Source organism: Acanthochromis polyacanthus, chromosome 24 (assembly GCF_021347895.1).
Source record: "Acanthochromis polyacanthus isolate Apoly-LR-REF ecotype Palm Island chromosome 24, KAUST_Apoly_ChrSc, whole genome shotgun sequence".
NCBI lineage: Eukaryota > Metazoa > Chordata > Actinopteri > Pomacentridae > Acanthochromis > Acanthochromis polyacanthus.
The window spans coordinates 3464656-3479380 of record NC_067136.1 but is presented as its reverse complement, the minus strand read 5'-3'; the positions used below and the strand labels follow the sequence as shown (position 1 = coordinate 3479380).

General features: G+C 39.2%; 1 protein-coding gene across 4 annotated transcripts in view; it reads left to right on the top strand.

Annotated features, from left to right (window-relative positions):
• The window catches only part of lratb.1 (lecithin retinol acyltransferase b, tandem duplicate 1), a 36082-nt gene that overhangs the window by 13464 nt on the left and 7893 nt on the right, over window positions 1-14725 (top strand). For all 4 annotated transcript variants that reach the window (XM_051944479.1, XM_051944478.1, XM_051944476.1 and 1 more), the window contains exons 6-14: window positions 509-573; window positions 657-763; window positions 837-939; window positions 2596-2695; window positions 3674-3713; window positions 3828-3879; window positions 4963-5071; window positions 7298-7381; window positions 8155-8272. In XM_051944479.1, coding sequence (XP_051800439.1) covers window positions 509-573; window positions 657-763; window positions 837-939; window positions 2596-2695; window positions 3674-3713; window positions 3828-3879; window positions 4963-5071; window positions 7298-7381; window positions 8155-8272 — 778 coding nt within the window. The remainder of the gene's footprint in view (window positions 1-508; window positions 574-656; window positions 764-836; window positions 940-2595; window positions 2696-3673; window positions 3714-3827; window positions 3880-4962; window positions 5072-7297; window positions 7382-8154; window positions 8273-14725) is intronic.

The following is a 14725-nucleotide window of genomic DNA, read 5'->3' as shown; positions in this document are numbered from 1 at the left end:
TTCGGACCTGGAATTTTTTGTTATTTTAAAGTATTAAGTAAACCATTAAGTTAGAAAAATATTTTTTAAAAATTTAATTTAGTGAAATCAAAAATAACTATTAAAAATACACTTAAAATAAATCATGAATCTGAAAAAAATTATGAAAGCAAAATCTGAATAAAGAATAAAAATGTAAACTTTTACATAATTGTAGTAATAATGGTATGATGTTAATAATTCATTCTAATATTATTAGTAACAGTATTTTTAGTATTGTTAATAATATCATTAATACAAATTTTGTTAATGATAAATTTTAAAAAATCTAAATAAAAGGCATTAACTTCTAAAGGAAATGGATGAATCCAAAATACGTTGTAAATTATCTTCCAAAATAAGATGTAAGCATTCAGGAAACAGTCTAATGGTTTATGTTTATGTTAGGATGCACCAGACTTGATTTTGTGACTTATGTTGTCAGGTTATTGATCCATAAAGTTACCAAGGTGAGTTTGTGTGTTTTCAGGTGTAGACGGAGGTGCTGTCAGAGTGACCGGAGCTAAAGGCTTCGCTCCGTCTCGTGACTACAAGGTAAAATCGGGATCTTTATGTTTAATTTGTGATCTTTATTTTGAAGTTTCATCTCCATAATAATGAGTTCCTCCTTCCTCCAGGTATGTGCGACCTACATGGACGGTTTCAGAGCGACGGCGGTTTGTCCCATCGGAGGGCCGAGAGCGGCAGAAAAGGGCCGGCGAACTGCAGACAGCATCATCAAACGGTGACTGCGACAGGAAGTGATCCTCTGAACTTCACAGATTAGCAGGAATAACTCTGTCGTATGTGGTTTGTAGGACGAAGCGAATGTTCAAGCAGTTGGGGATGGAAGATTACACCTCCGTCAACGTCCAGGCCCTCGGAGCTGAAGACACGTACGGCGCCAATGCTCGCAACAAGGTAAGACACAGCTTAACAAACACTGGGTGTAATGGTACGGTCCAAACTGGGTCACCTGGTTGTGTCAGTCTTTGTTAGTTGGTCTTTTTCAGTCTGATCAGTTGTTTTTTTTTCCAGTCTGGTAAGTTGGTTTGTTCCAGTTGGTTTGTTCGGTCAGTTAATTGGTTGTTAGTTTATTCCAGTCTGGTTAGTTGGTTTCCAGTCTGGTTAAGTTGGCTTGTTCCAGTGTGGTTAGTTGGTTTCCAGTCTGGTTAAGTTGGTTTGTTCCAGTCTGGTTAGTTGGTTTGTTCCAGTCTGGTTAGTTGGTCTGTTCCAGTCTTGTCAGCTTGTTCATTCCAGCTGCTTCATTTGGTCACTTTGTTGGTTGTTTGGTTCCAATCTGGATCAGTTGGTTTGTTCCAGCTTTGGTTGGTTGGTTTGTTCTAGTCTGGTTTAAATGGTTTGTTCCAGTCCACATCAGTTGGTTCCTTCCAGTCAGGATCAGTTGGTTTGTCTAATCCGGTTCAATTGGTTTGTTCCAGTCTGGTTAGTTGGTCTGTTTCAGTCTGTTTACGTTGGTTGGTTCCAGTTTGGTTAGTTGGTCTGTTCCACTCTGGTTAGTTGGTCTGTTCCACTCTGGTTAGTTGGTTTGTTCCAGTCTTGTCAGCTGGTTCATTTGATCACTTCGTTGGTTGTTTGGTTCCACTCTGGATCAGTTGGTTTGTTTCAGTCTTGGTTGGTTGGTTTGTTCTAGTCTGGTTTAAATGGCTTGTTCCAGTGTGGTCAGTTGATTCATTCGATTAGTTGGTTTGTTCCAGTCTGGGTTAGTTGATTTGCTCCGACCTGGTCAGCTGGTTCATTTTGATCCTGGTCAGCTGGTTTGTTCAGTCTGGGCAGCCGGTTTTTTTCCAGTCTGAGCCACTTTTTCCTTCCAGTCTTGGTTAGTTGGTTGAATCCACTCTGTGTGTTGGTTCCTTTCATTGTTGTTAGCTGGTTCATTTCTCTCGGGGTTAGTTGGTTTGTTCCAGTCTTGGTCGGTTGGTTCCTTCCAGTCTGAATCAGCTGGTTTGTCTATATGGGTCAGTTTGTTTCTTCCAGCTGAGTCAGTTGGTTCACTCGTGTCTTGATTAGTCGGTTCCTTCCACTTTCATCATCTGATTCCTTCCACTTTGGGTCAGTTGGTTTGTTCCAGCCTGGGTCAATATGTTCCCCTAAAACGATTCCCTTACACTAGATTAAAGGAACCTCATCCTCTTAGCCGATTAGCTCCGCCCAGAACGATTGTGATTAGTTTTAGTAAATATAAAACAAAAAATTTTTTTTCCCCTCGAAGCACAGTGATAATGAGGTTCTACTCTACTGTAGTTTTTGTGTGGTTCGTCCAGTTTCCATTTAGAGGATCTCTGCTGGTTCTTCTGTCTTTTCTTTCCTCATTCTTTCTCTTCAGTGTTTTAACCTTGTCCAGACTCGTCATCACTCCTAGTTTTAAAGCAGCAGTTAATCCTGTTTCACGCCTCTGAACGGTCGCTCTGTTCAGCCTTCCACCCTCAACCTCAACCAGGGTCGCGGCTAAGCCTGTTTCAGGCCTCTTTTGCCGCCTTTGCTACTCTTCTTTTGCTCTTGAACGATACATTTGCTCGACAGCTTCCAGCTGACGTTGCCTTTTTGTGCCTGCAGGGCTCCAGGGAGGCGGTGATCTGGATCGCCGTCCACCACAAACAGAAGAAAGCTCTGGAAGTCTTCTCCAGGGAAGTGGCTCCTGCGGGTACCGGCATGGGTACGACAAACTCTCTTTAACCCTGTTTGGTATAAAAGTGCCTTTATGATCCACTTAACATCCAGATGAGCTGAAAACACCCGAGGTGGTTAAACTCCGATAGTTGTATAAGTGGATAAGAGAATCATGTGCACAGTTAAAACCATGAACAGATCAGCCGTGGAAGACTTGCATAATCCATAAGAGCACCACTGTGTGCAGTGAAATCGATTGATTATTAATAAAGAAAAACTAGGACAAATCCTCAAGGGCTCCATCATTTCATCATCAACTTAAATCGACTGCTTCATTTGGTAACACACAATTAATAAAGTTTGTCCACATTAGTGAAGCCAATTTAAAGTTTTCGAGTATTCCAACTTTCTTTACCCAAATTTTTTAAGTCATTCTTTACTTTTCTGTAGTCAATAACCCTAAACTGTCAGCGCCCGTCACTAAAGGAGCAGTAAACCTCACTTACAACTCTATTTTAGCAAGAGAAAGCATGATTTCAAGTCCACAAAAGTCAACTACTATCACGAAAACAGAAAGATAAACGAGATTCATTTCAAACACTGGTGCTTGAAGGTGGTCTAAGGTGTTTCCAGGGTCCTTGAGGATGTTCCAGGGTTCTGGAGGGCAAGTTATTAATCATCCTCTGGAGATTGTGGATGTGACACTGGGTCATCTCCAGATTCTTCTCCTAACACTTGTACATTTATCAGTGTAATCTCAAGTATTTATTATGTAATTAAGTGGATTATAAAGCTCACGAAGCTGAACTCTGTGGTTTGAGTTCCTCCCTAAACCAAGCGTTGGTCCTGCTGCAGATAAGGAGGCTTCTGACCTGCTGAACCTCCTGTTGTTTACGGTGACACTCGGTTTGAACTCTGCGGCTGCTGGGAGGTTCGACGCTGTCAGAGTTTCTGAACTGAAACTAGGACACCAAGCTGATCTTGGGCCAACACTGGAAAACTCACACTTTGTCTCTTTCCACAGCTCCTGGACTCACCGGTATCGCGGGCGGGCGACCCAGAGTGTGAGTTCAAGCACAGATGCATGGCTGGTTTTTATTCGTGCAACTCGCTCATTGCTCTGCAAACCTCACAGTAACCAGAGAATGTTTAATCATCTCTGTCCTCTTGGTTTCCAGGTCTCCCGTCCTGAAGCCGTTTTTCTTCTTACATCCCAAATCTGAGCTGACGGTGAGTCAGAAACAGACAACACTGTCAGCAATTTATTTTCTTTCATTTTTTGTGATGAAGTAATTTTAAGAAGAAACCTGATGAATCAGGACGTTTGTCAGGAATTGCTGTCATTCTGGGTTTCACTGTAAACTACCGTCTGACTTCTTTTCATCTATAGTTTCAGTCACATATTACATATAAAGAGGATTTTCTTTATGAATTTGTTTAAATATAGTTAATGTTTCTGAAGATAGAGAGCTTTAAAGTATCTTCACAAAAACACCCTTCTATAAAATGGCTGTTTATCAGAATAAATGTCTTAAAAAATGAGGAAAACTATGATATAAACCACAGACTCTATATATGAAGGTAAACATCTAGTGGTGTATTTATGAAACTAAATATCTTAAACACATCTTTGTAAATAACGTTCTGTGCAAAGTCAATTTACATGAAGATATATATTCATAATGTTTTTATAAACATCTTTACAGACAAGAATTGAACATAAATATAAATGTTTTCAGTATATTTTGATAACACATTTCCTAAAATATCTTTATCTAAATAAGAAAGACCAAAATATGTTTTAAAAGGTGTATATTAATATCTTTTGATAAGATCTTAAAAATACCTTTTCATAAATTTTCTAATGTAAAAAGCTTATATAAATACGTATGTGAAAATTATATTTATGTAAGTAAATATGTTTCTATATAAAGCGGATAAATTGATATACGTATCTCATTAACATGACGTAATGTAAGAGGATCAATTTAAGTGTTTCTGATTCTGAATATCATAAAATATCTTTCTATAAATATCTTATGTGATAAATAACCATATGTAGCCTTAATGTACGTAGCGCTACAGATCTGAAATGTTTGCAGTAATATTTTTGAAAGAAGTTACTCATGAAGCAAAATAGAACAATGGATTTATCCACAGACTTGTTGTAAATGTAGAAAAATAAATTAAAAATATCTAAATATTGAGTCTTATGAGTCTGTCTATATAAATATTCTTATGTAAAGTGAGTTGATATAGAGCTAAGTATTTTTAAATGCAGTCTAACAGCAGTAGGTGTAAATGTGATGGCAGGTGGACATTCATGCCAATGGAGAACTGGTGGAGTCACTTTCAGAGGCGGGGCCAGACACACCTGAGCAGGACGAAGCCCCGTCCACCTCGGAGGATGTACCTGACACAGGTAAAGAAGCACTACAATACCTGAGTGTCTACAGACGTGCTTAAAACCACTGTTTGGTTATAGAGAATGTTCAGGAGGTCATTGTGTAGTCTTTGAAGAGGTCATGGAAATACATCAGAAGGTTCCATGGGACCTTGAATAGGTTCCATTAATCTTTGAAGAAACACCATCTGTTCTTCAGAAAGTTCCAGGGGTCTTTGGAAAGACTGCAGTGGTCTTCAAGGAGTTCCTTAAGGGTATGCAAATAGTTCTTGGTGGTGTTTTGGGGGTTCTTGGAGCAATTTCCAGTCATTGATGGGGGTGTTTTGTTCAAATGGGAACTGATATAGTTACATGGGCCTTTAATGAGGTTCCAGAAATTTTTGATTGCCTGTACAGATCTTTTCAAGCCATCTTGGTTTTCAAGGGAACCTAAATAGTCTTTGAGGAGGTTCGATAAGTTCTGAAGGTGGCTCAAGTGGTCTTTGAGGAGGTTCCAGGGGTTCTTCAGGAAGCCTACATGGTAGCTGAGGAAATTCTAGAGGTCTGCGTGGGGTTTTGTCCTTGAGAGAGTTCCAGGGTCCTTGAAGAGACATGAATGATTTTGGGCTGTAATGGTTGCTGGTGTCCTTGAGAGAGTTCCTGGAGATCTTTGAAAGGCTCCATCAGGTCCTAAAGAAATCTGATGGTTCCTGAGAACGTTACAGGTTTCATTGATGGTGCCCTTAAGAAACCATTCTCGGTCTTCGTGGACGTTCAGATGATCTTTGACAGCCTTCCAAGGTTCCACAAAGGGATTCAAATGGTCTTCGAGTCCTTCAGGAAACCTTTGAGGCATTCAAAGAGGATTAGATGTTCTTTGAGAACTTTTTAGGAATCCTTTAGGAAGCTTACATGGTAGCTGAATCAGTTCCAGGCTTTTTTAAGGGTTCTGGGGTTGTCCTCAGGGATGTCCAGAGTTCTTGAGGAAGTTTGATTGATTTTAGAAAGTTCCTGGCATGCTTGACAAGATTTCTATAAATTTTAATGGGTTGTAGAACTTCTCATGGGGCAGAAATTGTGATTTAACTACTAACAAAGACTGACCATAACTGTGACTCCAGCTGATTTCCAGCCAATCAGAAACCAGTCCCTTTTCCCTCCATACAACAAACCACAACCTGAGACATAACAAATAAAGTAAAATTATAGAAAAAATGTCTTTAAAGTTAATTAACTGCCTGAAAAACGTCATTAGACAGACGTTCAGATCAGTCAGAGGTTGTGAGAAACAGTTTGGACTCCACAGCTACACAGCATTACCACAGTGTGGGTGTGTTTGTGTGTCTTTTGTGTATGTGGTATTCCTGAGAATAACAAGCTGTGCCAGTTTTCATCCTTTCACCCTTTAAACCAGCACTTTACTCACATGGCTCTGCACAACACTCAGCAGAGTTCAGACAAGCTTCTAAGAGTCTCTCAACCCAGCTTTAAGAAACCAAATTTATTGACAACATCAGAGAGAAAAACACTTGCATACCAAGTCCTGGCCGCTTCCCCTACCTTCACATTCCTGGCTGAACACAACAAGGTCTCTCCAATCACAAAGGCCAAAACCAGAGAGTACAAAACACTCAAATTAAACAAGAAAGGACAGAACTGCTGTTTTTAATATGTGTTCACCTGGTTTTGTTCATGAATCGAAGTTATTGACCGACTGGAGCTGTGATTTATTCCAGTATTATTCATTTCTGATGGCAGGAGCTAAATACAAACAGACTTTTTAATCAATTTTACAAACTGAGAGATTAAATGATCTTCGAGGGCTTGAAGATCCTTAACAAGTGCTTAACTCATGCTTAAGGTCTTCCAGGCTTCATTGATGGTATCCTTAATGAGCATTATCTGAAGATCTACTCGAATTGAGAGGGGTTAAAATATCCTGGACCCTTGCTTGAGAGTGCTTGAATAGTGCTTGAGGGGGCTCATGTTGGTCATGAGGAGGTGGAAGTGTACCAGGTTTTGAAAGAAATTCAGAAGACCTTAAGGGGTCAGCAGTGTCTTTGACAGGGCTCAGATGGTTCTTGATAAGGTTTATGTCAAGGGTTACCTGGTTTTTGAAGAGGTTCTTTGGGTACTTGACATAGTTCTGTTTGAATGCTGGTGGTTTTGGACTCAATGACAGCTCAAATGATCCCTAAGAATGTGTTTTGTCACTGTTAGCTGAGCAAAGCCAACACATTTATTTGGTTTTCCGGTGTCTTCCAGACTTGCCTAGTGGACCACTCAGCTACAGACTGGAGGAACTGGCCTACACAAGGAGCGGCGACAAAGGCGACTCGGCTAACATCGGTAAGAACTAAGAAGTAAACCTCAGACACAACATTTAACAAACTGGTCAAACACGATAGATTAAAATCTACCTTCACTTCCATCCACACCAGAAGGAGCAAAATTTGAGTATTTTAAAACATATGCCTGCTAGCCAGTCTGAGAGCAGGATTCTCTTGGCAGTGGTTAGCTTAGATGTTTCATTCCAACATTTCGAGTAATATCCTCCTTTTAGCTCATCTTGCAGAGTTAGATCTTCACATTGATACCACTTTCATGCTTGTATTGTAAAAAACCTACAAACAACCATAAGCCTGTTAGCTTAGCTTAGCATAAAGACTTAAAACAGCTGGATTGGCTTCATCTGAGGTCAATAAAATCGTTATGTGCTGTTTGTTTTTTTGTCCAAGAAAAAGTCCAGCATGTAAAACAGTTACAGATCGGTGCAGGTAGGTAGATTTTGGTCACTTTACACAGTCTTTATGCTAAGCTAAGCTATGTGGCTACTGGCTGTTGATGGATCAATCCTGTCATGCAGCTCTTAGGGAGACTGCAAATAGGAATATTTTCATAACATGCCGAAGAAAGCCTTTAAATGTGTTTAGTTTATAGTTTGTGACAAAATGAGCTTGCTATTGTTGCTAGCGTCTAGTGCTACAATGTTGTACTGATTCTTGTACTTTTTCATCTGAAAAAAATTCAACCAACCTTTCGTTTATAATAAATGGAAGGTGTTTCGTATTTTTGAACATCCAACGCCAACATGCACTCAAGTCGTCTCTGTCTGTGTTCAGGTGTGATCGCTCGCCATCCCCTCTTCTTCCCTTACCTGAAAAAACACCTGACTTCTTCTGTGGTGCAGGAATACTTGTGCCACCTCTTCGCACCAGAAGAGAAGAACCCTGTCACAAGGTGAGTGCTGACAGAAACACACCAAGACTCTACAACACTTTGTTGCACAGAAAAACCATCGATATCACCAGAAAGAAGTAGTTCTGCTGTTTATCTTGACGTGTCGTACTTTATGAAACGATAGAGCATCCATGAGTTGTTCGACCAGGAATCAGGAGTAGAAATAGAAACAAAATAGAAATTCGTAAAGATGTTCTATGCAGAAGCTTGTCTTCATAACTTTATTACTTGGGCTTTTTTCTGTTGTTGTTTTATGATGTTAACGTATGCAATGGATCCACATTACTTTCAATTTGACATAAATTTAAGATGATATTTTTCACCAACAATCAGACTAACTATAAGAAAATTTTACAAAAAGATGCATGTTTTAGGACAGAGTTTGACTTTTTCTAATGAAACTATATTTTAAAATCTGCTGCACGGGTTCAAGAATTAGCTCTAAACACGCTGAAAATGAAACAGAAGTTGTCATGAAAGACACAATCTTCTAGTTGATAGCATGACAGTAGTGATCAGTGCAATACATGATGCAAAATGACCACAAAGAGGCACAAAAGTATTAGAAAGGGATGCAAAATGACTGCAAAAAGGGCACAAACCTACTACAAAAGAGTACAAAAAATCACTACAAATGATACTGAATGACAAGGCATGATGCAAAATGAAATCAAGAAGGCACAAACCTACTGGAAAAGGATGCAGTTTAATCACAGATGACTGAAAATGAGTCAAAATGGTCAAGAAAATTACAACAGACAACAAACATGACCTTGTATGATGCAAAGGGACTTCAAAGATACACAGAAATACTAAAAAGAGATTCAGAATGACCACCATTGACACTAAATAAACACATATTGCAAAAATTACCACAAGGAGACACAAAAAACTTACAAATGAATGCAGAATGCCCACAAATGGCACCCAGTGATCACAAATGGCATTACAAAATGTTAACAATCACCACAAACAACACAAAATGCCCACAGAGAGTCACAAAAGCTGTACGAAGTGATGCAAAATGAAATCAGGAAGGCACAAATCTACCAGAACTTACTTAATTTCCCTCCAGAGATTAATAGTCATGTAAGTCTCAGTCTAGATGATCAACAGTGACATAAACTGACCACAATGATACACGAAAAACCACAGCAAAAAGATAAAAATGACCATAAATGGCAACAAAGGTCAGGTTGTGTGGTTTCATTTGATATGTGCTAAACTTGACAGCAATAAACACCTTGAAAGCAGCTTAAGTGAGGTGAAGAACCCTAACCCCATTTGTTTGAAACTAGATCTACAACAGTAAAGTCTATTCAGGTAAAGGGATCTGAATAATTTCTGAAGCAACTCTAAAAAATACAACTGTAGTAAATAAACTTGGCCTCTAAAGGTTCAGACTGATCTCAGCAGATAATATCTGCTGAGATCAGTCTTTCCAGTCTTTCCAGTATCTTTCCATCTCGGTCATGATTAATATCTGCAGTCGGGGACTCAAAAGTGTTCACCAGACAAGTGATGACTGCTTCGCTTCCTCCCCCCAGCTGTCAGAGGTTTCAACACACGCAGCGGCAGCGATCCGTGGTCACCATAATCGCTGTCAGACATTCGGCAGGGGAAAAAAATGCGGAAAACAAAGTGAAACCAATGGCGGGCGAGTGGATAATAGTCAGATACTGCACTTAGAGGAACCACGATGTTCAAACTGCAGAAAAAACACAGTAACCTCCTCGAGTGTTTATCTGCTGATCACAAATCCTCACTGAACTTTACAAGCCCACAATCTCTGTTATTTGACATGTTTTGGGGAATTCTTGCCACTCTGTGAGTCTGTTTTTATACCTTTCCCCCAATATATCAACACCTTCTTTGTGCATTGTGCTTTAAACCCCCAACGTCGTCTGTATTTAATCTGCTAAATCCATTTTAAAGGTCAGGTTTGTCAGATAAGAACAAAAATCTGAGGAAGTCACACACACTCTGACACCCCAGGACAAGACTTGGCCAAATCTGAAGTCTTTGAGTCTTTGAAGGACCGTACAAGTCAAGGCTTACGTCTTTAAAGGAAAAGTCTAACTCAAGGCTCAACTCTGTAACATCGAGTCCAAGCCAAGTCGGAAGTCTTTAGTCTTTGAAGGTATTAGGCCTCAGTCAAGTGTTACATCTTAAATCAGATCTTAAGTCAAGACTTAAACCGGTAGATGGTAAGTCCAAGTCAAATCTGAGGTCTTTAGTCTTTAAGGTATATGACCTTTGTTGGGTGTCACATCTTTAAGGAGTCCAAGTCAGATTTTTAGAAGAAAAATTCAAGTCAAGACTCAAACCGGTAGATCGAAGTCAAGTCTGAGGTCTGAGGTCTTTGAGTCTTTAAAGGCAAGTCCAAGTCTAGGTATGCATCTTTAGAGTTGAAAACCAAGTCATACCTTAAGCTTTCAAGAGCATCCAAAGTCCGAATCAATTCCTAACTCTGTTGAGTGCAGAGTTCAACTCCTGCACTTTTCAGTGTTTTAAGTCCTGGTCACGTCTGAAGTCTCTGAAGGCCTGTCCAAGTGAGGACTTTCACTTGGTGAGGTATTTAGCCTTATTTGAGTCTCACATTTCTGAGGCCATGTCTGAGGACAAGTCCAAGTCCGGAGTCAGTTCTTTAGGTCTGAAAACCAATTCATTCTCAAGTCTTTGAAGGCCTGTCCTAGTCAAGGTTCAAGTCTTTAGAGGTAGAAGTAAAGTCAAGGCTTGACTTTATAACTCCTCCAAGCCAAGTCCTTGAGTCTTTGAATGTACTAGGCCTTAGTCAAGTCTCACAACTTAGAGGATTCCAAGTCTACATTCACATCTTTCACCTAAACTAGACCAAGCTGGGCCTCACATCTTTAGGTGGAAATTCCAAATAAATGTTGAATATTTGGATAAAGCCCAAAAAACAAACAAAAACCATAGTGAATATGCTTTTAATATACTAGAGGCCAAGTCCAAGTCATATCTTACAGTGTGGAAGTTCTACTATTTCAGTTTCTGAAGTAAAGTCTTTAGAAAGTAAGTCCTAGTCACTGAAGATCAAGTCTATCAAGGCCAGTCCAAGTCTCAAATGTGTTCAAGTCTCTCATCTTTAAATCTTGTCTGAAGTCTAAAGAAAGGACAGATCTAATTCAATTTTCAGGTCTGAGACATGTCTTAAGTCTTGAACAGCTGGTTGAAAAACAACACTAAGAAGAATTCTAATGAACCATTATATTGGTATTTTATGGACAAAACATAATTAAAAACTATTTTTACTGGATCCTGATGAGTCAAAGACAAGTTACAAGTGTCAAATCTTTCAGTCTTTGAAGGCATGTCCAAGTGTTGAGTTAAGCCTTTCGAACACAAGTCCAAGTCAACTCTCAAGTCTTTACAAGGAAAGACAAAAACAATCCAAAATGTATTTGAAGAAGGTATTGATTTGTCAGTAAAGAAACTGTTAGTTACATATCCTAAAGGGCGGTTCTCCTTTAATGCATAACATTTTACAGCATTTGTTATCGTACATCCTCCAGATAATTAGAGGAAATCTAAAATTCTATTTAAAACACCAAAACCAAACAGCTGGCTCCATTTTTAAAGCCCACAAATACCAGACAGACAAAGATGTAACAGAGCGCTGAAGACACTGAAGGATGGCTGTGGGTTAGAAATGGACTTATGAAGAAAACCACAATAGACTGAGGAAAACCAGGAACTTCCACTGAAACCGAGACACAACATTACTGACTGCCATCCCCTCCTCCAAGGTAATCAGCCCGTATGAAGACATAATAGAAAACAGGGGTTTGCAATTGGACCACCGGAGGCCATGGATGCTCAGGTTGTCTCCAAACCAACCCCAAAAAAGTGATTTTATTTACTCGGCACAGAAACGGTTTTCTGCAAGATAACAAAGGTGTTAAGGTGGCTGATACAGACTAAGATATTAAATTAAAAGGAGCACTTGTCTAGGGTTGTTGTTTACATTTTTCTTTTTATAATAGAAGCAAATATTACTTTTTATTGATTTCTATCTTGGAAAATATGGACAGAAAACCAGTAAAGCATGTTAAAGCTTTCAGAAAGTCTAATTTCTTGCTGTATTTGATTGTCTGTCTTTACATACAGTATGTACATAACAGAAGTGGGCACACCCCTGTGCAGCATTGCTTAAAACTCAGATGTTTCCAAATTGCTTCACTTCTCTAGCCTAGCCGCGCTAGACAACCCATGGCAACGAATTTAATTCTCTGCCAGGGTGGGTCTAGTTACCCTCCATAAGGCTCGAGGCTGGATTCTCCTGAAACTGGCCGGACCAATCACCATGAAGTGTAGAGTCAGAAGGCGGGTGTAACGAAGTGACGACAGAGGCGCGACGATTCTGACAGAAACAACCGGCGCACAATAAACAGTTATCTTTCGACTCGGCTTTGGCCACAGCCCTTAAAGATTTGAAGCTAAAATTCTACTTGAAACATAAACAAAGGACGGCACTTAAGTGTTTCATTGAGAAGAAAGACGTATTTGGACTTATGCCGACGGGATATGGCAAATCCTTAATATACCAGTTGACTCCGCTGGTTGGGAAGCTAATGGGACTTAGCCACAATCCGCCGGTGCTCTCGGAACTACGCCAGCCTATTCGTTGTGTTGATTGGTTGTATACTTACCCAGTTGCTGCAGAGGGATTTGATAGACAACCTTTTAGCCCGCCTCCCTCCCTGTCGAGCTTCCCTAGACCCTTGTGCCGTCAGAAACATGGAATGTAGCATGGCTAGGCTATCACTTCTCAATAATTACAGCACTTTTAAGTTGAACAGCAGGGTGTTTTCTCTCTTGCAAAATTAAAAGATAGCAGATTAGATGTTCTATATTAAAATTAAAGGACCCACAGTTATTTTGAAATACACAAAAAGTATCCATGAAATTGCAGAGATAGTTACTTTTGCTTTTCAAATGTAAAATAATATAATTTCATCGATATCGTCCTTTCATATCATAGATGAAACTGCTGAATTCGAGTTTCATACTTTACACCCATTAGATGCAACTAGTGATAATTACCTAAAAAAGAAATAATACTTCTTGCACATATTTCATAAAACTGGATGATAACATATGGCAGCTTCTTCCAATCATCTGAAATAATATGGATTTCCATGTCATGAACACCAGGGGGAGTAGTCAGAATATTATACAGATTTACAGAAATAAAGGAAACCTATATGAAAATGAGGCGTAATGTGGTAAAGCTGCACCACCCATCAGAAAGGACCAAATGAAATTGACCAGAATTTAATGTTGAAAAGCAATAAAAGTGGGGGGAAAAGATTCTAAAGCAGGGGAACATATTTTATAGGAACAGTGTTATTACACTCCCACAACTGTGCTTCACTGTCAGGAATATGCATCAGAAAACCAGAACACGTCGTAAACAAAATAATGTGGTCAGTGTTATTTCAACATAATTACCACTTTTAGCCAGAGTAGCCACTGTTTAGTAGAAATTACTATAATGCCTTGTTTCCTTGATTTAAACCACTCGGGGGCGTCTTCTGTATATTAATGATATACAGATTTATGGACATGAAGCAAAACTATGTGACAATGAGATGTAACATACTTAAGCTGCAGGGCCAACCAGACAGAACCAAAGAAAATGGACTATGTCTCAGTGTTGAAAGCAAAAATAAAAGAAACCTTCTAATGGAGGTGAATAAATTTTATAGACAGCGTCCTTCACTGTCAGGTCTATGCATCACAAAAACAGAACAAGAAATTATTTCAATGTAATTACCACTTTTGGCCAGAGTGGCCGCTGTTTAGCAGAGGTTAAATTAAAATCTTGTTTCCTTGAGTTGAACGCCAGGGGGTATAGTTTGTATATTAATTATGTAAGGATTTATGGGCAAGAAACAAAACTATGGGATAGCGAGATGTAACATACTTAAGCTGCAGGACCTGCTCAACAAACTAACTAAAGTTGACTGTAATTTAGTGTCGAAAAGCAATAAAACAGGGAACTTCCAAAGGGGATGATGACATTTTATAAACAGCATGCTTTACTGTCATCTCTATGTATCAGAAAAACACAACAGGAAGCAGATAATTGAATTTATTCAGTATTGTTACCACTTTTGGCCAGAGTTGCCACTGTTTAGCTGAGGTTACGTTAATACCTTGTTTCCTTGAGTTGAACACCAGGGGGCGTCATCTGTACATAAATCATTTACAAATTTATGGACATGAAACAAAACTATGAGACAGCGAGACGTAAGATGCTTACGCTTCAGGACCTGCTGGACAGAACCAAATAAAGCTGAACTTTATTTAGTGTTTAAAAGCAATAAAATTGTAAAACTTCTCAGAGGAGTGACTACATTTTATAGGCAGTGTGCTTCACTGTCAGGACTACGCAGCAGAAAAAGACAACAAGAAGCAAACAATTGA